General features: G+C 47.8%; 1 protein-coding gene across 11 annotated transcripts in view; it reads right to left on the reverse strand.

The window, feature by feature from the left end:
• Positions 1-24,878, reverse strand: part of UCKL1 (uridine-cytidine kinase 1 like 1) — a 77,720-nt gene that overhangs the window by 13,469 nt on the left and 39,373 nt on the right. For 8 of the 11 annotated variants that reach the window (XM_053246978.1, XM_053246969.1, XM_053246979.1 and 5 more), the window contains exons 2-8: positions 24,052-24,245; positions 22,890-22,996; positions 18,195-18,365; positions 17,104-17,175; positions 13,072-13,261; positions 10,372-10,433; positions 2,944-2,963 (exon numbers count right to left, since the gene is read on the reverse strand). In XM_053246978.1, coding sequence (XP_053102953.1) covers positions 2,944-2,963; positions 10,372-10,433; positions 13,072-13,261; positions 17,104-17,175; positions 18,195-18,365; positions 22,890-22,952 — 578 coding nt within the window. In that variant the 5' untranslated portion in view covers positions 22,953-22,996; positions 24,052-24,245. Of the gene's footprint in view, positions 1-2,943; positions 2,964-6,471; positions 6,489-10,371; positions 10,434-13,071; positions 13,262-17,103; positions 17,176-18,194; positions 18,366-22,889; positions 22,997-24,051; positions 24,246-24,721; positions 24,843-24,878 lie in introns of those variants that run through there. The other 3 variants (XM_053246971.1, XM_053246970.1, XM_053246975.1) reach the window with 2 other exon arrangements.

Below are 24,878 nucleotides of genomic sequence, written 5' to 3' on the forward strand. Positions count from 1 at the left end.
ATATAAAAAGGACAGCTAGCCCCATCCTCCTTAGTCTGAAGTTGATGACTATCAAGTTTGGGGATGAGTCATGACTGGATGACACATCGGCAGCTTGAGGAGCTGCAGTCAGCCCAGCTCTTGGGGGCCAGGAGTTCTCATTAGCCTCTGCTGGTTAAGAAGAAAACAGGGTGGCATTTCCCACTGGCCTCTGTGTGGTTGGTTTGGATGGGCAGAGGGCCTCCTGGTGCAGCTTGCTTTCTGCTCACAGAATCACACGCGGGAAAATGAATTTGGGACAAGCAAAAGAGAGGCATTAAAAAGGAAGAAGAAAGCCAGTTAAAGATTTATACTTTGCCAGCCTTGTTTTTAAAAACCACACACACACACACACACACACGTATATCACAAGCAGAGCAAAACGAAATGGATTAGCCAGGAATGCGCGAGGTTGTGTGGAGCAGCCTGTGAGCCCTAATGCTGATTGCCAACCGCCAGGAAGCCAAAGCTAGACTTCCTCCAGCAGGCCATGCACGGCGGCCTCTCCTCACCATATCCCAGTCCGACATCCCCAATGGCGGTGGCGGCGGCTGCTGCTGCTGCACAGAGGGCTCCCAGCTAGCGAAACCCACCCACTGCAGCCCAATTCTTACAAGCTGCAGCTAAGGGGATAAACCTGCTCCTAGACTGCACAACATCAGACTGCTGGCTCACATGACCGAGTGCTTCTCCATACAAAATATTTCCTGTAAACGGAAAAACTGGCATGTCAGGGAGCAAACTGGGCTAGCAATCTTCCAGCCATGCTGGTTTCAAAGCAGGCAGAGCTTCTGCCTTGCATGCCGTTCCTGGCAGCATCCCCAGGTAGGGCTGGGAAAGACCCCGACCCGAAGCCCCAGAGAGCCACAGCTAGTCAGAGCAGACAGGACTGAGTTAGCTGGCCCAATGGTCTGACTCAGTAGAAGGCAGCCTTCTATGTGCAAGGAAATGCTTTGGGACGGAGGCACATTCGGTCACGTGAGCCCTACCTGCAGCTGTAAGTGGCACAGCCCAGACATCTGCGAATTGTCAGATTCAAGCCTATGCTTACTAATCACAAGGACTGTGTCTCTTCCATGAACATTACTCAAAAAGTGGTGGTTGCACACAGGCACACAACAACCAGCTGTGCAAACCTGCCTGGGGGTTGGTGGGTTAGGTTTAGGGGGTCGGGGGGGGGGGCCCTGGAGATTCGGATCCCCTGCTTTTCTGTCTGACCCACCAGGAAAATTGAATAAATCAACAGCACAATCCTCTGCATGGTTAGTCAGATTTTAAGTCTCTCCGATTTCACCAGGACCGCAACGTTAGCATCACAGTCAGGAAACAGCCTCATCTGGTCTCGCCGTGCAAAATGGCTGTTCTAGATCCAGTTCTACAAGCATGTTTTGCCGATCCAGAAGTGCTTTGGGATGGATGCACTGCGTTGTTGCGGGTGTATGGGTGTGCCTGCCAGCACAACTGCCATCAGCTGCCCACCCTTCAGGTCTGTGGGAGCAGTGTTCCCTCTCACAGGGATCCCCAGAGGTTGTTGACTACAACTCCCAGAATCCCCAGCTGCAATGGCTTTTGCTTGGGGATTCTGGGAGTTGTCGTCAACAACCTCTGGGAATCCCTGTTAGAGGGAACACTGTGTGGGAGGCTTGTCTAAGTGTTGCAATAGGGCAGTGGCCCAGAGGATTTATAGCACATGCGTTGGTGGACGCCATCCCCCCCCCCGCTTTTTAACCATCCAATGTGCCCATCTCCTTCTGGATTGGCCAAACTTACTTCCGGAACTTGGTGTGCTGTCCCTAAAAGACAGTGGCCCCCAGGAACCTAGAAGCTGGCCATTGTTGCTCTAGATAACATTCCATATCTGCCCCCAACCAGGAGGGCCCCCAAAATATCAGATTCTGCTAGAGGCCCGCTATGTTCACCTTTTAGAGGTAAAACAGGGTAGGGCCAGGCATTACGCTTGTCCTGTGAGAGTTGCTCCATCACTTGGAGATTCTGCCTGAGGAGAATTCTGAAGGCTTCCCTCTCACCAGACACCCCCCCACACACACACACATCCTGAATGCCTCCCTTTGTTTTCCCCAGGCCTGAATGCCCCCTCACAACTGCCACCCCAGTCACAACTGGAAAACTGGGGGGCATCTTGATGGTTTTCAGGTGGGTGGTTCTTTGAAAAATTCAAGGGTGTTAGCAAGATTGTGCTGCTACCCCCTCCACTCCCCAAATGCCCTGGATATAGCATTGTTCTGGGGTCACTACAAAATATATTGCCCACTACACACACACACACACACCACCACCACCCCAAAACCACCCAGTGCTAAGTGGTAAAGCTCACTCAGATTTTTGGATCCATTCCATGGCCCCACAAAATTCCTTGTTTTGGTCCCTGAATTGCACACCCTCCCTTCCTTTTGAGTTGAAGATTTTTACATGAGGATTTTCAGCTGACCTTTAGTTTATGCTTTTGTCTTAGCAGCTAATTTCCCCCATCTCTTCCCCTTCCCAACTTGCAGTGAAAATTAGTTGCTGAGAACGGAGAAATAAAAGGACATAAAAGAACAGAGGAGGAGAGCCAGCAGCTTGTGTGTGTGTGTGCACGCATGTGCGCGCACACACACACCCCGTGTGAATGAGAGAGGGAGATTTCTTTGCCCTCCAGCTTTCTCTGCCCATGGTCAGGGAGCCTTCAGAATCCTCAGCAGGCAGCACTCTCACTGGTAGAGCTGTTCTCACCTGACAAGTGTAATGTGTAGCCTGGTTCACATGCTTTGCCCCAGACAAAATACGAGCTCTACATTTGTGCTAAAGGGAGTGCCCTAACCCACCTCATGGACACACTGACATGCAGGCCCAGACCCCAGCAAAAGCTCACACAATTTAGTATTCAAACCAAAATCAAATTTAGGATTGCAGCAGGTTGCTCACATATCCCAGCGCAGTTTCCTCTGTTCACCCGACGGGAATGGTTGTTCAGAGATGAGTCAGGCAGGAAAGACACACACACACACATACCCATACACAAAGATATTCAAGGCGGTGGGGGGGGGGATAAAAAGGAAGATGTGAGCACTTCTTAAAACAAAGAAAGAAAGTTGCCCCGGGGAACGGTCCCCCAAAGAACCACCTGGAAGATGAAGGATTTACCATCTCCCTCCTCCTCCTGGAAGGACCACACCTGACAAAACCCCTTCATGGGGTGACTGAGGCCCACGTGGACCTCAGAGCCGCAGCGACTCAACCCAGCTAGGCAGGGGGGAGCCAGATGAAGCACAGCTGCCTCTGGTTCCTGCTGGCTAGGGTTGCTCCTCTCCCAGCCGACTTGAGAGCCGTGCTGCCGGCAGGCTGGTCATTTGTCAGGTGGAGCGGTGTGCATGCACAAGCAACTCACCCAGTCAACAGGCCAGCCTGCAGGCAGGACGGCTCTCAGGAGGGGCGGGAAAGAGAGGAGCAACCGGATCTGCTGCCGGACCCAGAGGCAGCCGCCCCCTCCCATGGCGCCCCTCCGGCTCGTTAGGACAAGCTGCGGCTGGAACAGAGAATGCCCCCACAACTCTTCTCACTGCTGACTGGCATCCTAATGCTTAGATTGCAAAAGGGTAATGTGCCAGCGGAAGGCTGTTGGGCTAACTAGTTGTGAGAAGGCCGATGCTTGCTTGCGCTCCAGGCTAGGGTTGCACTAGTACAAACGTGGGGCACAACTTGTGGCATGCCTCATGCGTTTTGCAAGAACCTTTTGTGCAATCCCGGAAATCCTTGTGATTTCGTGCAGCTATGCAATCTTGCATTAGTGCAAACTTGTCTGTTGCAAAAGCGCATCATCGGGATGTCTGCCACAGAGCACAGTGCTGGGAAAAGCTGCATCCCGTGGATTTCTCGCTCCCATAGAACTCTTTGGGCAAAAGTAGACGAGATGGCAGAAAACCTGTAGAGGGGTGTGTGTGTGTGTGATTTAAATAAAGGGCAAATGTAGCCACTGGTGGGCCTGATTCAAGTTGGGGGGTTCTCCTACACCATTTCCATGATCCAAATTATGCACCCCCAGTTATTTGTTCTGAGTGGGGGGGTACAAATAGGGTACATATAAGTGGGTCATAGAGCAGCTCTAGGGAGGTGCTTTCCATTAGAAAAACTGACCCATTCCCCAGTACTATGACCCCAGTGTGAACTAGAGATCCCAATGAATGCACCCCCCCCCACACACACACTTTTAAAAAAGAAGCACAAGATCCAGTCTCAATCTCATGCCATCTCATCCGGCTGCAACCTTTAAAAAAGGCCCCACAGCCTCTCAGCACCTGCACTACAAAAGGACTCTGGGGGTAATATTTACTCAAGATTTAGTAGGGAACTTTTTAAAATGTAAAAGTGACACATGTTTGCATGAGCTGTCCAGAATCACAGACATCTGCAGGGCTTGGGTGGGTGAATGCTACACCATTCTGAAGAACCAGAGGCATCCTTTGCAGCTGTGGACCAAAGGGCCCGCCTCTTTCTCTCTTTTGCCACTGTAGGCCACATCGGCAAGTCCTCGAGGCTTCCTGCCCCCCCACTCTGTCATCTCGGACCAGCAGTGGAAAATTCTAACAAGCAGCCAGGAGCGTTTGTTCGCTTTCGGTTTTTTGAAGTCTCACATTTGGAAACCAATTCTTCTGCCCCTCCTTCCCCCTCCACATGAACAAACACTTCAAAAAGAAAGAACGAGAGAAAGAAAGAAAGAAAAGAGGGTGACCGTCTCGGAAAGGTACAGCAAAATGTCACCAGCCCTTTTTACGGGGTTTGCAAATCAAACAGGAAGCAGACGAGAGAGAGAGAGAGGCTGAGCTAAAAGAGCAGCAAACCCCAGCCAAGGCATTTCAGAACGGGGGCAGAGGCTGCCTTGAAACAGCCTGACATTTCAAAGGAGGGCTATTACGCCCCAGATGTTGCCTGCGAGCACAATGAAGTGGATCAAGGCCTGGGGGTAGGAAAGAGGGGAAGGTGTGGCAGATTCGCCCGGAAGGATCTATTTCTGGAATTGGACTCACTCAATGCTTAAAAGCATTTCCAGAGATACAGGGGGGAAGAAAAGGTAAAATGGTCTCTTTTATCCAATAGGCTCCAATTGTTTGAATGTTTTCAAACTTCAAGTATGGCTGAAAATGTCCCCAAAACTCACTTAGATGAAAACTAGATAAAGATATCATGGGAAACAGATGGCCCCCACCCCATGTTTGCAGAGATAATGGGGGAATGTGGAGGAGGAGGGCACTCAGTCAGGGGGAAGAGCAGCAGACAGGAGGAAAGGATGCTTAAGCCAAGCCGTGCTATGCTCAGTGGCTCCCCCTTGAGATGCACCCCCCACTCCACCCCCACTAACGGAGTAAAGAGGCTCCCCTTAAAGTGGTGGTTCTTGCCTATTGAGCAAGGGGAGAGCAACTGTCCCTACTCACTCCAGCACAGCATCCCTCCGTAGCTGTTGCTAATGTCTACCTTCTGCTTCTTTTGAGAATGTAAGCCCTTTGGGGGCAGGGGACCATTCTCCTCCTAGCATTCTTTTTCCTTTGTAAACCACTCTGAGACCCTTTCTGCTGAAAAGTGGTATATAAATAATATTCTTTCCTATTCTTTATCCAAGAGCTGAATGCCCTTCTAGTTTTGGGAGTCCAACTGTGGGGGGAAATAAATAAAAGCTGCATTTATTTATTTAGCACCGGATATATATATAGGTCTCCCCTCCCCATACACCTACTGTATTATTCTCTGCAACCCACCCCTTGGTCCCCCCATTAGCGTTAACAAGAGAGAAATAAAACTGGGACCACCACATTTCTCTTGGAATATCAAGTTTGGCACTTTATTTCACAGATACCCAAAAAGTTTGATGCTAGGGTCTAGGAATTCAAACTATCTCTTCAGCTCTGTGTTCAGCTGAAGGTTCAGAATTTCATTCTGGAGCCTAGGAACCTGACATATTTTCTTAAGTGTGGGTTTATGTTTGGAGCGGGGGGAAATAACAAGTTTATGTTGCTGCTGCTTCTTTTTATTTTATTTACAAAAAAGCACCTAAGTGTGGCACTAGGCACATTGAAAAAGATGGCTGATCGAATTACTGTTCTTGTCAGCATGGGTAAGGTACAGCCAATTATCCTCCCTTCTGAATTTCTAATGGCTAGGGATCCACATCAATGCAAATATTGGCTACAGGAGGCCACTGTGACTGGGGCTGATGGAAGTGGTAGTCCAACAACATTGGGGGACCCAAAGTGGGGAACCCCTGGGGGACAGAATTCAGCACCCCAAGAATGCCAGCTTCAGTTTGTAAAAAATAAACAACAAGGTTCCAGTCCTTGTTGCAAAGACAGGATGGAAAGCCTGAAGCGAAGGAGAAACAAGAGTTCCAGTGGGCTCAGCAGCCCCCGTTCTTACAAATGCCTTGGGTTTTGCCAACAAAGGATGGAGGTGGAAGGCCCTTACCTGACGCTGAGTTCACGCTGCAGCAGCAACACAAAGAACACCGTGCAATCAGTATTAAAACAGTGCCAACACCAGAAGGCATTAAATGGGGGGGGGGGAGAGAGACACAAAAGAAACCAACAGCACTCAGAGTGGTTAGCATCTCATAATTTTTTTTAAAAATGCTCAGCTTTGCTCAGGGCAGCTCTTGGGGTAGGAGGCAGCTTTGCAAGGGGGCCGTTTCTTATTGTACAATCATTTCCAAGTTCTGGCAGCTCTGGTGGGTTTCTTGGTGTGTTATTTGCGGGGTGGTGGTGCATGTGTACAGGTGGCCCTCGTTATCCGCAGTCCCGGCATCCGTATCTCGTCACCCGTTTCACATAACCACAGTCGGGCAATGGAGACGCAACTTTGTTATTTGCAGAGACAAAAATAGTTAAAATTTACCTATCTGTGGTTCCTGGGAGGCTGGAATGAACTCCGAGGTCATTTCCAGCCATCATTTCGAGTTCATTTCCAGCCATCATTTCGCTGAAAGAAGCCATGTTATGGCTTTTAATTTAAAAAAAAATCCCACCATTCTTATTTTGTGGGAAATTGGAAGAATTTGGATCTGGGGTGGGGGCATTGCTGGACAGCTGGATAACATGACACGGTACTTTCTTTCATGCCTTTCTTCAATTTTTATTTATTTTTTTGCTCTCTGGGAACACAACTCCACAATTCCCATTGACTTAAGGTCTCGTTATCCATGGTTATCTGAGGTTGTAGGCGAGAATGGTACCCCCATGGACAGCGAGGGCCATCTGTATTTATATATAAGGTAAAGGTAAGGTAAAGTGTGTTGTCAAGTTGATTTCAACGCCTGGCACCCACAGAGCCCTGCAGATTTCTTTTGGTAGAATACAGGAGGGTTTTACCACTGCCTCCTCCCACACAGTGTGAGATGATGCCTTCCAGCATCTTCCTATATCGCTGCTGCCTGATATAGTACCAGTGGGGATTCGAACCGGCAACCTTCTGCTTGTGAGTGAAGCATTTCCCCGCTGCGCCACTTAAGGCGACGTATTTATATATACACAGGAGTAAAAATGCTCATGTATGTATGTAAAAAAGCATTTATACCAGAGTGAGAATTCGGCCCAAATCCCAAAATAATGGTAGGATGACAGCAGCTTAGGATGGGATTCCCTTTGGCTGTACAATGCTGATGGAAATGTGTGTCCTCAAGCACAGTGCATATTGTGAACAAAGGCTGCCTCAGGACCCAACTGGATGCAATGGGAGCCTTTCATGATCCAAACACCTGTTTCTTTTTCAAAATAAACCACGGGGGAGGGGAGGGGCGCAAAGCCGGACTGGAAGTGTGGTGTGGGAGGAAGGGGCTTCCCTGCACAAGGGCTCAGGTTCAATTCCTAGCATCACCCGGTCAGCCTGGGCAGGGTCCCTCGCTGGAACTCTAGGGAGCTGCAGCACAGACAATACCGAGTTTAGTTAGAGGGGCCAAGGGTCCATCACCATTGTGGAGAGCTGGTCTTGTGGTAGCGAGCATGAATTGCCCCCTGTGATAAGGAGGGCCTGCCTTGGTTTGCATTTGGATGGGTGATTACATGTGACCACTGCAAGGCATTCTCTTCAGGGGATGGGGCCGTAGGTCACTGGAAGAGCAGAAGGTCCCAGGTTCAATCCTTGGCAGCACCTCCAGGTAGGGCTGGGAGCAACTCCTGCCTGAATCCTCGGAGAGCTGCTGCCAGTCAGTGTAGACAACATGGAGTTAGATGGATCACGAGTCCAACTCAGCATAAGGCAGCTTCCTCTGTTCCTAAGGGTCTGACTCAGTAGAAGACAGGCGGGGTTCTATGCTCAACCTCGCTTTAACATGCATGTCCATGCTGGGGGAAATGGTGCACATTTTAGTGTGTGAGTGTTCAGCTGAGGGTTTATTTTTGTTTTCCATACACTCATAAGGAAGGACATTGATACCCAAGCCAGACTGTTATTCAATTAAGCGTAGCTAATTAATTGTATGAACTGCAGCCAATTGACAAAATCAAGTAAAAGTACAGCTATGCATATTAATTAAAACAATGTTTAGGAAGAAGAGCAGCAATAATTTTGCTTTTAAATAATGCACCCATAAAGGCACCATTTTAGAAGGGGCAATTCTGCCCTTGTATGAAACCGAAAGGGAAGTGACTTTCTAAAATGGCGCTGCTTTCCACCTGTGGTTCTTGCAAAGAAATGGCATGAAAACTACTTTTTTTTTAAAGTCTGCTGCTCAATTAAAGGAAAGAAGTTACCATTTTAAAATCAAAAGGTTTTTAGTCTCTTAATATAACCCAAGGGTTCTCAGCCTTGGGTCCCCAGATGTTGTTGGACTACAATTCCCAGCATCCCTAGACACAATGGCTGGAGATGATGGGAGTTGTAGTCCAACCCCCCCTGGGGACCCAAGGCTGAGAACCCTTGACCTAAACAATTAATTCACTAATACTGCCACCCTATAACAAAACTAAATGAGTCAACCAGCGCTGAATTCGAGATGCGTCACATCCCGCACCCACAATGAGCTGACCTGCCAGAGCTGTGCTGAGCAAAAGGCTGGACCAACTGATTCAATAGGAAAGCAAACCAAACCCCAAACCAACAGCCAGATGTGAAACTGTCACGGAGGTCCCATGGTGTTAGTTTGCAAGCGCGCCTTGGAGTTCAGCACCACACGAGGACCTTTGTCTCCTTCCAGCACTCAGAGACAGTCTCAGAGCCAGCTCCGGCCGACCCAAGGCTTGACAAATCCCAGGTGCCAGGGAGCCATGGCACTGAGAAATATAACTGGGGCACCTAGACTAAGCTATTCAAAGGCAGAGTTATTTAATACCGTCTCCGTTTGTCCCAGGCAGCCGTATTTTGGTTCTGTGTACGCTACTTGTAAAGAGAAGCACATTTATTCTGGTCTTATGGGTAGCAAGCATGAATTGTCCCCTTAGCTAAGCAGGGTCCACCCTGGCTTGCATTTGAATGGGAGACTACATGTGTGAGCACTGGAAGATATTTCCATTAAGGGATGGGGCTGCTCCGGGAAGAGCATTGTATGCTTACCTGCAGAAGGTTCCACGTTCCCTCCCAGATATATCTAGATAGGGCTGGGAGAGACTCCTGCCTGCAACCTTGGAGAAGCTGCTGCCAGTCTGGGTAGACAATTCTGAGCTAGATGGACCAATGGCCTGACTCTGTATATGGCAGCTTCCTATGTTCCTACCCTCCACCTCCACAATGTCCATCACTAGCAATTTTGTCCAGCGTCCATTGTCTCTAGTAAATCATTTTGGGGCTGGCCTCTAGATCCAAAGAAAAGCAGTCAGAGCCTGAGCTAGTCTGCTAGTGCCTTAGGCAAAAATTAAAGTGTGTGTGCATGCTCCCTGATAGGATAGGTTATCACACTGTGGGTATGGGGTCCCCCCCCCAATCATAGGGGGCATTCAAAATATGCGCCCCGACCTGAAGTAGTGCAGACTAGACTTCTGTTTCCTTCTGCATCATGTGCAGAGTGGCTCAAATGAAGTTGCAGGGCGGAAAGGGACCTAGTGAGTCCAGCAGACACAGGGAGGAGATCCAGGTGGGGAAAGCCATTTACATTGTTACCTGGGAGCATCTCTGGTTTTTGTATTTCTGGCTGGAGGATTAGACAAGGGGTTCCCTTTCCCCTGCTAGACGGCTGAGAAGCACAGGCTAAGCCTCAGGGTCCAATCTAGAGTCCCTTTCAACAAAAGGAAGCACAATTCAGTCCCTCTGGAAGGAGGCAAGGGTGGGCTAGCACCCCGGTGCACATTCTCCAAGACGGCTCCGTCTTAGGACACACAAGCTGAGAGCACCTGGCAATTCAGCCCCACCGCCCACCGCCAGCCCCACGGCAGCTCTTACCTCTTCCAGTTGGCTGTGGACATGCTGCACAATCAGGTCAATGGCGACAGTGTTTCCGCTCCCTGTGGCCAAACCGAGAAAGAGAGAACACACATACATGCCACAGAATACGCAATGGGGACTTGGAAAGCCACGAGTCCTCTGTGGTGCCAGATCGCCACCGAAGTAGGACACAACAGTTGGACTGTGGCAGAGTGAAATAGTCAAGGTTGAGCTGAGCTGCTCTAGGGGGAACTTTCCGCTTGATTTGTGGGGTGGGTTTAGGGGAACAGGAAAGTGCCCAGAGCACGGTTTAAGGCACAGGAGATAGCCACTTGCTGGAACTAAGCAAATCTTGGTGTGGTCAGTGCCTGGATAGGAGACCCATGGAGGCCATCGCTGGAGATGGGGCCATAGCTCAGTACCTGCTTTGCATGAAGAGGGTCCCGGGTTTAATCCTTGGCATCCTCCACGCAGAGCTGGGAAAGGCTCCCGAGTCTGAAACCCTGGAGAAGCTGCTGCCAGTCAGTGTAGACAGAAAGACTGAGCTAGACAGACTAACAGTCTGACTTGGTATAAGGCAGCTTCCTATGTTCCTGTGGCCCCATTTGCCTTATTTTGCCACTGCTTGCTTTGCAATGGTGGTTTCCCCCCCACTGGCAGCACTCTTTGGTATCTGGTAACTGCCATCTCCCCCCACACACCCCAACTCCCCTAAGCAGCATGAGCATCATTCCAAGGAGAAGGGGGTGGGGGCGGGGTTTGCCACGAGATCCCACTTTGTCCCCGTTCCAAAATCCAACCCCCTCACAATTTCACTGCCTGCAGATGTGTGGCAGCACTGCTGTGTCCTATCTGGCATTACATTACTTCTGTGTTCTATTACATCTAGTCAAAGAGCACAATAAGGAATTTATTGACTGCGAGGGGCAGATGTACATATTTCAGCCAGTCCTCACCAGGATTCCAGTCATTTCTGTGGCTTTGAGACTGAACTGACAACACGAGAAGAGCGAGTGAGTTCCAACCGGGCTCCCACTTACAGTTGGCCAGCTGTCTGAGCTCTCTGAGCCAAGCCCGTAGTCTCATTGCCATTATTCAAATATGTATCCCTCGCCTTTCTGCCCCCAGCGATGGGACCCCCAAGGCAACGGACAAGAAAGGTCAGCACATGAACAACAAACAGAAAGCAACCAAACAATATGCAGGAGCAAAGCGGAGGTCGTTGTCAGCAGTATTCTTAGGGGGCAGTGGTGGGCCGTGGGGAGAATGACAGCCACCAGTCTGAGAGAGGTGCCGCTGTCGAAGCAAAATAGGTGGGGCTGGGGGGGGGAGGTGCAGTGTGTGGGGGCCTGGGGGGCATGCTCCCCCCACCCCCAATTTGTGTTGGAAGTTTTCTACATAGAACCTTTCAGTCTTCATGTCTTCAGGGCTTTTCGTGTTTAACCGAAGTTCCATGCCAAGCCACTAGAGGGCGAGAGTACTCAGTAAGCAAGAAGCATTAAGGGCAAAGTGTGCCGTCAAGTCGATTTCGACTCCTGGCGTCAACAGAGCCCTGTGGTTTTCTTTTGGTAGGAGGGGTTTCCCATTGCCTCCTCCTGCGCAGTGTGAGATGATGCCTTTCAGCATCTTCCTGTATGGCTGCTGCCCGATATTGTACCAGCAGGGATTCGAACCGGCAACCTTCTGCTTGTGAGTGAAGCATTTCCCCACTGCACCATTAGCATGAGCTACCAAATAAATATTGCAAAGTGGCCATCAATTATTTCCTGGCAAGGCTCTTGTGCTTTTAACAGCTGCAAGCACACATCCAACTGTTGCAGCTTTCCCACATCACGGCACCTCCAGGCAGTGAAAAAAGCGGCACCTGATGGATTTCTAGAAGCCCACATTCATAGGTATGAAAAAGTTACTTGGAAGTCAAGTAATATACCTTCATACATTAACTATAGAAACGACCGCACTTGATATTACATGCTGTTTAAATGTGTACTCCTCATGAAAAAGGAGTGAGAACTCTGAAGATCAAAGGAGGGGAGGGGAGAGTGACCATGTGGGAGGCGAGAGCTGGGCAGGATGGCTTTTCACCCACCTTTGGTAAAATGATAATTTGGGTAGGGTGTGCCTGTCCTACCCAGCACTCGCCTCCCATCTGATCACTCTCCCCTCCTCCTACCTTGATCTTTGGAGTTCTTACAACCATCAACTTTGAGAACGTACAGCTTTGGGTGGGCGCTCCTCATACCCAGATGGGTATTGTGTGAATGAACCTACTCTGAAGTAGAGATGCTATGAAAGCATTCATACAAACAGCGAACTTTGCAAGTCAGTTTTAAACAATTGCCAGCCCACAACAAAATTGTCCGCCCATCCACGGGCAGACTGGAGAACAGGTTTATCAATGGCTATTAGCCATGGCCACTAAATTGAACCTTCATGAACAGGGAGAGTCTACCTCTGAATACCAGATGGATGCCAGGAAGAACCAACAAGGGGAGGCCATTCGTTTTGTGCCCCGCTGGTGGGCACATACAGTAGAGCCATATGGATGGCTGCTGTTGGAAACAGGCTACTAGTTTTCTCAATGGACTTTGGTCTGATCCAGCAAGGGAATCCTTCTGTCCTTCAAGCAGCTGTTCTTGCATGTGATCTTCTCAAGAAGAAATGCAGACCAGGGAAAAGGCCCTCTCTGTCCCGTCAAGTTTAGGGCAGAGCACCTACCTCGTGGGACGACAATGTCAGCCAGCCTCATGGTAGGCTGGATGTACTGGTCGAAGGCTGGCTTGACGAACTTGTTGTACTGCTTTATGACGCCCTCGATGTCTCGGCCACGCTCGCCGATGTCCCTGCGCAGGCGCCGAACCAGGCGGATGTCCGAGTCTGTGTCAACAAATATCTTCATATCTAGAAGCTGGAGGGAGACATAAAGACCTGAAGGTGGCTTATCTCCTCTCCAACATCTTGCCATCTCCAACAGCTGAACAACAACAAGAAGATCTCTGCCATGGTTGCCCTTGTGCTAATCACTTCTCTCCCAGCCTCAGTGTTCCTCACCTGTAAAACAGGTATGTTTTCCTATTTTAGAAAGCCCTTGCTAAGAGGGCAAAGAGGCACCTTTTAAAATTGTGATTCTCTTATATTTAGCAGGGGGGTTATTTTTCATGTTTATGTTTCTACTCTGTTTCTTTTAAGATTGTGGGTCCTTTTGAGACAGGGAGCTATCTCATTCATTCATTCATTCATCCATCTATCTATGTAAACCACTTTGAGAAACTTTGTTGAAAAGTGGTATATAAATATCTGCAGTACAGTGGTCCCTCGACTTACGAAGTTAATCCGTTCCGAATGCATGTTCGGAGGTCGAAAATTTCGTAAGTCGAAAAGCGCACCCACAGAGGTCTAAAAAAATTCGTAAGTCGAGTAAGCCGCATCTAAAAATTCGTAAGTCGAGGAAACCGCATCTAAACTGCCAACGGTTTCCGTTCGTAGCTCGAAAAATTCGTAAGCGTGCGGCCATTTTTGTTGTTCGTAAGTCGAAAACATCGGATGTCGAGTAGTTTGTAAGTCGAGGGTCCACTGCATATGTATAGAATGTTCATTGGTTGCCTCTGGTCAAGCCATCGTGCAGTTCTGTGGGCCAGTTCTAGAGTTCCAAGTACAAAACCCTGATCTGCAATCCTAGACACACACCCCACTGAACATAATGGAATCTACATCTTAGGAAATACACCAATTAGGCCACATGTATCTCCAAAGATAAGCCTATTGCTTAGTACCAAGGCCATTGTAATTTAAATAAATTCTTGGTTTAAATTGTAATTAAATTGTAATTGAATTACAATTCATTGTAATTAAAATAAATTCTTGGAAATGAATTAGGGCAGGGCTTCTCAAATTTGGGTCCCCAGATGTTGTTGGACTACAACTCCCATCATCCCCAGCCACAGTGATCTGCCATTGTGGTTGGGGATGTTGGGAGTTGTAGTCCAACAGCATCTGGGGACCCAAGTTTGAAAACACTTGAATTAAGGAAACTAACTTGGCAAGACTGACACTATTAATCAGAAACTGGGTTTCACTAGCATCATGGCTCCAAGCTGAAAGTATAGGAAATACAGGCCAGATCGCCCTCAGGGGGTAAACTTGAGCTAGGGCCATACCAGGGCATAGTCAGAGGGCACATGCTGTAGCCACTTTCCTAAAGCTAAGCAGGGCTCAGACTGCCTGGACCATCATGATCGCAGGATGGGGGGATATGAATGGAATAAATACCAGTATTGGCTGTTGGCTGCAGGTGGACTCATGTGACCAAAGGCTTCTCCATAGAAAAGGTTCCCTCCACACCCAAACTTAGATGTCAGGGAGAAGGGAACTAGCTTAGCTTTCCTCTCGATTTGCTGTCTTTCTATGTAAAGGGGTTTCTTTGGTATGGAAGACCATTCCATCATGCGAGCCTCCATTGAAATGGGATATAACCCACGCACAGGTTTTCCACCTTGCTGAAAATTAAATCCAAGCAGCAAGTTAGCAAGCAGCCATAATCCATCAACACAGTGATCTTCACTATTTTCAAGCGGGGGCCACATTGGGGAAAACCCTTCAAAACGAGTGTGGTTCCCACTGTGCTGACCTCCGCACAGCACTGTGCTTTCTCAGGCCCTTTAAGAAAGACGGAGCCCTCTCTTAAGAGCTCTGTGGGCAAAGTGTCGGCAAGCGCTACACTTCCCAGCACTCTGTGCAGGCCTTCCAAGAGGGTGCAGGAATCGAGAGTGTTCCGTTTCCCGGAAAGGAGCCCCCACCCTCCGAAGGCTGGGTAATAAAGCACAGAATGGTCATCTCTATGTGAGGCCAGGGGGACCGTGTACTCCGCTTTGGCTGAAGCTTCACACAGGCCCAAAACACAATTAGTCAGGGAGCTGCACTAGGGCTGATAGGGGCAGCCACTGGCCCCTAGGCCTTACAATGAAGAACACATCGTCATCAATTCAATTTCTCTACCGCCCTTTCAAAAATGGCTCAGGGCGGTTTACACAGAGAAATAACAAACCAATAAGATGGCTCCCTGTCCCCAAAGGGCTCACAATCTAAAAAGAAACATAAGACAGACACCAGCAACAGTCTCTGGAGGTCCTGTGCTGGGGCTGGATAGGACCAGTTACTCTCCCCCTGCTAAATAAAGAGAATCGCCATGTTCAAAAAGGTGCCTCTTTGCCAAGTTAGCAGGGGTTTGTGCTGACAGCCTGATTAAAGCCTGTCCTGCTCAGCCAGACCCCTGCATGTTCCTAACGAAAGCAGAAAGGAAAGCAGCATAACTGGAACATCAGGCCAAGTTTAGGGGATGACCCAAACAGCAGTAGGGAGGAGCTGCATCCAGGAAGGAGGGGTGCCTACAAGTGCCTTGGATTGGGATTCAGTTGCAATAACATCCATCCTCCCCTCTCCTCGCTGTTCTTTTGCAGTTGCTCCTCTGCTGAGAATTCCACAGCTTGGCACTAGAGGTCGCTGTTGTTTCAAATTAAACTGGAACCGAGACATTTTCAGTTGATTTGTGAATACAAGCCAGCCCCAAAATACACATTTTACATGCTTTCCGGCCCACTGGCAGGCCAAGGCTGAGTTCTTGACCACAATCCAGCAAGCCCCTTTTGCACACATGGAAAAGATGGGCTTTCCCCCTCCTTTTGGAACAACCGGCCCACACTGCAAGCTGCTTTTAAAACCCCAACCCAAGCCAGTAGTTGCATCACCCTGTAAGCAGAAACTGGGTTTGTCTTCAGCTCTGCAGCTATCAAGAGGGGGACGGGACATTGGGAAAGCACAGAGGAGCGGGTTGCACAAGCCACAGAGATAAGGAAAGCCCAAGGGGAGGTGCTGGTTTAAAGTAGCCGGCCTCTGGATGCAAGCCTTGCGTTTATGTAAGAAGAGCAAAGAGCTCTGCAACACCCCGAAGGTCAATCAATTCCCTCATGCAAAACAACAAAGAGTCTTGTAGTGCCTTTCGACTAAGACAGTCACTTCAGCATACGCTTTTGTGAACTATGGCCTATTTAATCATGGGGAGAATTTTCATGGGGTAGGTTAGAGCCTGCTTTGTCAGACTAAAGAGTTTCACACCAGGTTATGTTTCTAGGGGATTCTGTTGGTTTTGCTGCAATGGACTTGTATTCCCACCCCACCCCGCCACTGTGGGTTGTATCCTTTGCTGCTGTTGCATCTGAACACTTCCTTCCCTTTGCAGCCCCCGGGCCATATGCCATCCTGAGGGTCCCTAACTACTTCTCGGAAGGAGATTTGGCAGTGCAGGGGTGGGGAGGTGCAGAAGCAAGGCTGGACTCAACAAAATCTATCCCTGACTCCCCTACCCCCCAATGGAATGGCCTTCTATGCACAGAGCAACCACTTAGGATACAACCTCAGATTTATACTCTGCCTTTCAGCCAGGATTGGCACCCAAAGCAGTTCAATAGGGATGCATTTGTGGGGAGGGCTGCATAGCCGACTTTTTGGGTCACGGGTGGTAGAGGACCAAATCCTGCCGAGAGAAGGGGCAGAAAGGACTGAAAATGAACTGAGAGGCTGGCTGCTGGCAAAAACGTCAAACCAGGAAGAAGTCCCTCTGCTGATCTCCCCAAAAATTCAGTCTCCCAAAATACGTTTTATATTACTTCCAAAGCCCTCTGCAGCAGAGAAGTTCCTTCGCCTTCACTGTCAAATAGTTCTGTGTTACGGACAAAGTCCGAGGTCCTCTCTTACCTTCAGGAGTTCCTTATCTGCAAATGCCATGATGCCTTCAAAGATAATCACATTGGCTCCATACAGCGTTTTCTGAAAACAAGAGGAAGACCTTCAAAACACAGCTGGCTGGACATTTAAAAAGAGGAATGCACCCCAATTGACAGAGAAGGGATCTAGGGGCGGGGGGGGTGCAGCTTGGCATGCCTTCTTACTGCATTTGCAATCCATGGCTTGGTGGTGAGTCTCTCTGGAGGAGCATTTGGGCAATTTTGCATGGAAGTGGAAGGAAGGAAAAAACCATCCTGCTGGCAGTGGCAGCTGACATCCTGACTCATGCTGCACATGTACAGCAAAGGAAGCACCCACGCAGTTACTGCATTCCAGAGTAAAGCAGTATGGGCACCCACGTGCGCAGAGGTGGGATTTCTGCCACGCTCTCCTTCTCCTTGAAGCACTCTTCTGTGCAACCCACAAATATGTCACTGAGTGACCTTCATCCCAATCATGTTCTAGCTTCCAGATTATAAAGAGCAAATTGCATTTAGAGAGGTTCAGTGGGCTCCTACAAGTGAGCCAAGCCATGCACTGCCAAAGGAGAGGAAAAATGACTGAATTAACTGGAGCCGAGCAAAATTCCTCCTTCCGTCTCTGAGCATAAACATCAGGGTCTTACTGGCACTGCTTCTCTGGGCAGCTGGCACCCTCCACTTTTAATTTCCCATAAGCCTCCTGGAAATGATGCTACATGACAACCAAAGGACTTATGGGAAATAAAAACAGCCATCAGCTGTGAGGAGCAGAGTTGCTGTGAAACTGGTGGCAGTGGCAAAGACGTCTGTCTGTGTGTGTGTGTGTGTGTGTGTGTGTGTGTGTGTGTGTGTGTGTCTTTAAGCAGCTCCTGAGCCCCTGCTGCACAATTTTACACCAAAAGTTCTTGCAGAAGAACTTTGAGTTCAGCTCTACCATCCACCAATATCTTATCTCTAGCTGTGGCAGTCCCCAAAGAAAGGAAGAACCTCAAGACGCTTTCAAGAGGGATGGTGTGCGGTGGGTGGGGGCTTTCCATATTACAAACGGGATGGGTCTAAAATATCTGGAGAAAAACACACCCATTCCTTTTTGCGACTGTGAGTGGTGAAGTCGTAGATGGGGATCTTGACGCTTTTGCCCTGCTTGAGTTTCTTCAGGGTGGAGATGATCAGGTCAAAATCAAAGGCGTCGGGGTGGTCGAAGTTGTAGTCATTGCTGGCTGCCTGCTGCTGCTGCTCTTTCGTCAGCACCTGCAGTGGGGAAAGAAAGAGGCCGTGAATTTAAAGCACAAGGGATGCCAGCCCCCTAGGTCTCCTGACTAGTGCTCCCTGCAACAGGGATTTCTAGATTTTTTGTTGACAACAATGCCTATAATTCCAAGCCAAAGGCCCTCTGAGCTGGAGATGCTGGGAGCTGTAGTCAACAACATCTGGGAATCCCTACTGGGGAGCACTGGTCCTGACCAGGCCATGCCAAAAGGGATTGATTGAAAGCAGCCATCAGGCAGGCGAAAGTGTTCTCCACTCATTTATTTATCTCAATATTTATATTCTGACCGTTGGGGCCAAACAGGCTGTACGAGGCGGCTAGCAGCAAACCTAGTTAGCAACAAATGACAGTTGCAACTGTCAACTCAAAATGACAATCTGGATGTTATTTGAAAAGTGTGGGGGTGGGGGACCTCAACTAGAACACAAACACAAAACAAGACGCCTAGGCCACCCTCCAGAAAACACTCAGCAACACAAACAGAGAAACACATATCAGGCAGTATATAAATATGACAAATAAATAGCCCAGAGAATCCCTCACACTGAGAAAGCCCCCAAATGCCTCTGAAAGTGTTCTGTCATCCCGTGCCAAGGGTGGTTTCCCCAATCGTGGTTTGGGGTATCTGCCACTGGGAAATCGTGACCCATCTTGCCAACCGCGACCCGAGTATCTGTGGTTTGGCGAGATTTTTTAGTGACTTGGGGGTTTCACAATTATGGGGGGGTCAGAGGTTCAATCCTCTCATTCCTCTTGCTGACTGTGCCAACTACCCATGATTTACAGTTATTTTGAGTGGTTTTGGGGTGGTTCAAAAGTGCCTTCAAGCAATTTGGGGGGGGTTTCAGATTTTTCCAGAGGTTCAATTTGCTCATTCCTCTTATTTATTCTTTGTTATTTTAAGGGATTCCGGGTGATTTGGGGCATTTTTTTTTGTGTATTTTTTCTTTGTTCAAAATCAAAGAAAAAAATTTTTTTTTAATTGTTTTGCAACCGCAGTTCCCCTAACCCCCTGATCCCCATTGATCTCAATTGCTTGCCAACTGCGAATTTGCCAATGGCGAGGTTTTGCCAGAACAGAACCCTAGTGGTTGGCAAGGAATGATAGTACAGCCTTGGGGACAAATTCTGTGTCCCCATTAACAGCCATGCTGAAACCTGGAAGCACCTTTTTAAAAAACAAAATCAACTACGCCAGGGGATGGTGCCAAGGGGCGGGGCGGGGAAGGGATCCAGCTTGGGACCACAGTACATAAAAGGGGGCACAGCTCTTTCCCGTCATTCATTCATTCATTCATTCATTCGATTTATATACCACCCTTCCAAAATGGCTCAGGGCGATTTACAACAGAATAAAACCAATTAACAAGTAAAATCAAAACTATAAAAACAGAATAAAACCAATTAAACATTCAAACAGCTAAAAACCCTTGAAAACCAGGGCAAACATTTAAAATAATTTAAAACAGTTTACAGAAGTTTAAAAACCCTGGGAGGCCAGGCCATGCAATTTCCCCACCAGAGCCAGCGTGGTGTAGTGGTTAGAGTGCTGGACTAGGACCGGGGAGACCCGGGTTCAAATCCCCATTCAGCCATGAAACTAGCTGGGTGACTCTGGGCCAGTCACTTCTCTCTCAGCCTAACCTACTTCACAGGGTAGTTGTGAAAGAGAAACTCAAGTATGTAGTACACCGCTCTGGGCTCCTTGGAGGAAGAGCGGGATAGAAATGTAATAAATGTAATAAATAAATAAATAATAATCATCCAATAGATTATAATAAAAAAGCAGGCTGGATGAAAGAGGTCGAAAAATGTAACCAACAATTGCAAGATCTAATAATAACACCAGAATTAATAAGTGAAAGAGCAAAGAAAATTAAAAATTGGACTGCTCCAGGCGATGATGAACTGCATGGCTTTTGGCTTAAACACCTAACAAGCCTTCATAAACAACTATCAAAACAGTTCAATCACATTTTGCAAGGAGGTGATATTGAACAATGGCTAACAACTGGGAAAACTCATCTCATCATGAAAGACCCAGCAAAAGGTGCAGTTCCAACTAATTATAGACCGATATCCTGCCTGCCAACCATGTTCAAATTATTAACTGGAATAATAGCAGATGAAGTGATGCAACACTTATTAACTAACAAACAGCTTCCAGTTGAACAGAAAGGAAATTGCCCGAACACCAGAGGCACAAAAGACCAGCTGCTGATTGACAAAATGATTTTAGAAAATTGCAAGAGAAGAAAAACCAATCTAAGTGTTGCATGGATTGACTACAAGAAAGCCTTCAACTCATTGCCTCACACATGGATACTAAAATGTTTAGAAACAACTGGTGTCAGCAAAAACATTCAGATATTTATTAAAAAAGCTATGAGCATGTGGAGTACACAGTTAACAATCGATGGCGAGACACTCGGACAGGTTAGCATTAGAAGAGGCATTTTCCAAGGGGACTCACTATCCCCTCTGTTGTTTGTAATCGCCATGACCCCACTTTCACAAATACTAAACAAAACAGGCCTTGAATACCAAACATCTAAAACATCAAGTCAAATCAACCATCTGCTGTACATGGACAATCTGAAGTTGTATGGGAAGTCCCAGTCAGAAATTGAATCACTGCTAAACACTGTCGGTACATTCAGTAGCAATATAGCAATGGAGTTTGGACTAGACAAGTGTGCTGCATCAATAATGAACAGAGGAAAAACAACAAAAACAGAAGGAATAGAACTGCCCAATGGAAGCATGATCAAGAACCTGGAAGAGAAAGAACATTACAAATACTTGGGCATTCTCCAGGCTGATAACATTGCACACACTGAAGTTAAAAGCAAAATTGGAAGTGAATACATCAGGAGAGTTAGAAAAATCCTCAAGTCCAAACTCAATGGCGGGAACACCATACAAGCCATAAACACCTGGGCTATACCTGTTATCAGATACACTGCAGGAATAATAGACTGGACCCAGGCAGAGCTAGAGACGCTAGATCGTAAGACCAGGAAAATCATGACCATCAATCATGCTCTTCACCCCTGCAGTGATGTAGATAGGCTATACCTCCCTCGCAGCTCAGGTGGAAGAGGAATGCTGCAAGTCCATCAAACAGTAGAGGAGGAGAAAAGAGGCCTTGAAGAATATATCAAGGACAGTGAAGAAGATGCACTTCAAATGGTCAATAACGTGAAACTATTAAACACCAATGAAACAAAGCAGGCCTACAAGAAAGAACAAGTCAAGAACCAAGCAGAAAAATGGAGAAATAAGCCCCTGCATGATGAATATTTGCACAATATAAGTGGAAAATCAGACATCACCAAGACCTGGCAATGGCTTAAGAATTGCAACTTGAAGAAAGAAACAGAGGGTTTAATACTGGCTGCACAAGAACAGGCACTAAGAACAAATGCAATCAGAACAAAAGTCGAAAAATCCACCACAAACAGCAAGTGCCACCTTTATAAAGAAGCAGATGAAACCGTGGACCACCTAATCAGCTGTTGTAAAAAGATCGCACAGACTGACTACAAACAAAGGCATGACAAAGTAGCAGGGATGATACCCTGGAACATCTGCAAATAATACAAGCTACCTGTAGCCAAACATTGGTGGGACCATAAAATTGAAAAAGTTGAAGAAAATGAAGATGTAAAAATATTATGGGACTTCTGACTACAAACAGACAAACATCTGCCACACAATACACCAGATATAACTGTAGTCGAGAAGAAAGAAAAACAAGTGAAAATAATCGACATAGCAATACCAGGGGATAGCGGAATAGAAGAAAAAGAAATAGAAAAAAATCACAAAATACAAGGATCTACAAATTGAAATTGAAAGGCTGTGGCAGAAAAAGACCCAAATAATCCCAGTGGTAATTGGTGCCCTGGGTGCAGTTCCAAAAGACCTTGAAGAGCACCTCAACACCATAGGGGCCACAGAAATCACCATCAGCCAATTACAAAAAGCAGCTTTACTGGGAACAGCCTGTATTCTGCGACGATATCTATAACAACAGCAACAACATGGACAATAAAATTCTGGCATCCCAGGTCCTTGGGAAGGACTCGATGTCTGGATAAAACAAACCAGTCAATAACACTTGTCTGACTGTGTAAACAAGAAATAATAATAAAAACCAGCCTCAGGAACTGTCCTTGAAGTTGCTACTTGCAGAAGATTTGTGCCCCCTTGTGTGCATCCACTCACTGGTTGCAGGCAGGTGGAAAAGGCAACCCACTTTGGACAGGGCCTCCTCACCTGCGACTCCGCCATTCTGCCCATCTGGAGAAGATGTGGGGGCCCCCTGGCATAGTGCTGGTAAGATGGTGGTAGCAACAAGGAAACTGAGTGGTCTGGAAGTAGCCCTGTGCTGCTCCTTGTGCTGTCCCACTGAATCCATCTTTGTATTTTTTTTTTAAATGTCAAAAAGGTTTTTTAAAGTTATAACACTGAAAAGTGGCTCCCAGCTCTGGCTCTCTCACCTTGTAGAAGGAGTCCATGGACAGGAGCACCACCCATGGGACATCCAAGGCCTCGATGATCATGCGAGCCACGGTGGTCTTCCCAGATGCGCTGCCTCCCCCAAGACCTGGGGAAGAGATCAGAACACAGGAAAAGCGTTCAGTTTCTGGCCCTTCCCGTTTTCCTCCATTGTGCCAGACAGCTGGCATTTATCAAGCCTTGTATTTTTCTGAACAGTCAAATCTGAAGAATTCTGTAACTTTTTCAACATTAAAAAACTGTCTCAGCAAATGCTGATGTCTCATTTACTGTCTCTTTCCCTTCTTCTTGGAATGATACTGACAGCTAGGACAAGCTAAGAGACAGGACGGCGGAGTGGTTAGTGTCACACTAGGACCAAACATTCAAATCCCATAAGCCACGAAGCTCACTAAGTGACTTGGGTCAACCACTGTCTCTCAGCCCAGCCTACCCCACAGGGTTGTTGTGAAGAGGAAAAGGAGGGGAGGAGTGAACTTCATACATAGTCTTGAGCTGCTTGAAGAAAAGGCATAATAATAATCTAATGTTTGTAATATTATTTGTTTTATAATTGATTTATTATTTAGTTGTCAGCTCTACTTGTATCCTATTCTTCCCCCAAGTTGCTCAATGCGGCATCATAACAGCCTTGTGCGCTGTGCCAAGCTACAGGAGAGGGACAGAGATTTTTAATAGCTGAATGGGGATTACAACCTTTCTGAAATCCAAATTACAACCTTTGGTTTCCGAAAGCCAAAGCCAACATGCCATCATCTAGCTCTCCATTTTATCCCTTACGGCAAAGGTTCCAGAACTTGGATTCACAGGTGGTGTTGGACTACAACTCCCACAATTCCCAGCCACTACTGCAGAGGGGCATTGTGGCTGGGGGTGATGGGAATTGTAGTCCAACATCATCTGGCGACCCAAGGTTGAGAATCCCTGCCTTATGGATCAGGAGTCCTTCTGCACATGACGAGGCCTCACTCCCATTTAGGAGCAGAAAAGATACTCCTGGAAAAGACCACAGTTTAACCTTAGAAAAATGGAGAAGTTGATCATTGGACTTCTGCCGAAACCCACCTGAAAGTCTCCCACCCATAGTCCCCACCTTGATGGAAGCCCAGAGTGGTGCCCATGTCGGTGGGGTATCTCTCTTACCAATGACAAAAGCCTCCTTTGACTGGGTGCCATGCTCATTGTACCAGGGTGGCCGGCCAGCTGTGTAAATGGTCCTTTTGCTCGTCCGCAGCAGGGGTGGCTCCGATTTGCATTGGCTGGTGGTCCGTTTCCGGGGTGAGCTTGTGGTGCCCACAGTCGGCAGCAGTCTGTCCAAGGATTCTGCGCTGCTGTTGCTAAGCGACAAGGAGGAGGAAAGATTGAGGCCTAGTTCTCACAACCAGCAGAGGAGGCAGCCAACCTGACCCATTATGGCAGGCATTCTCCAACTTGGGTCCGCAGATGTTTTGGGACTACAACTCCCAGCATCCCCAACCACAAAACCCAAGTTGGAGAACTCTTGCCGTAATGGATTCTGGACCTGGACCAGAGAGGCTTGGGTTCAAATTCTGGACTCAGACACAACATTTTCAGGGTGACTTTGGGCCTGTCACTGACTTACAGCCTAGCCTACCTCACAGGATTGTTGTAGGAAAATGGAAGGGCCCACTTATACCACCCTGGGCTCCTTGAAAGTAGTGTGGAATAATAAATGAAAATAAATAATTTCTGGAATGGTAGCAGTTCAGACTGCAGGGGATGGATTCACATGACTGAACACTTCACAGTGTCAAAATATATTATACACACACACACACACACACACACACACCTCCACATAGAGAAATAGAAGGCACAGCCAGACTGCTGACCCTGACTTGTTAGCTTGCCTAACAAAAGGATTTTGAGGGTACAGAGAAGCGTCTGCTCATGTGAGTCTTTCCCTGCTGACTGGAGTGGTATAGTCCAGACAGGAGCCAGCGTGGTGT

The sequence above is a fragment of the Hemicordylus capensis genome, chromosome 4 (genome assembly GCF_027244095.1).
Source record: "Hemicordylus capensis ecotype Gifberg chromosome 4, rHemCap1.1.pri, whole genome shotgun sequence".
In the NCBI taxonomy this organism is placed as follows: Eukaryota; Metazoa; Chordata; class Lepidosauria; order Squamata; family Cordylidae; genus Hemicordylus; species Hemicordylus capensis.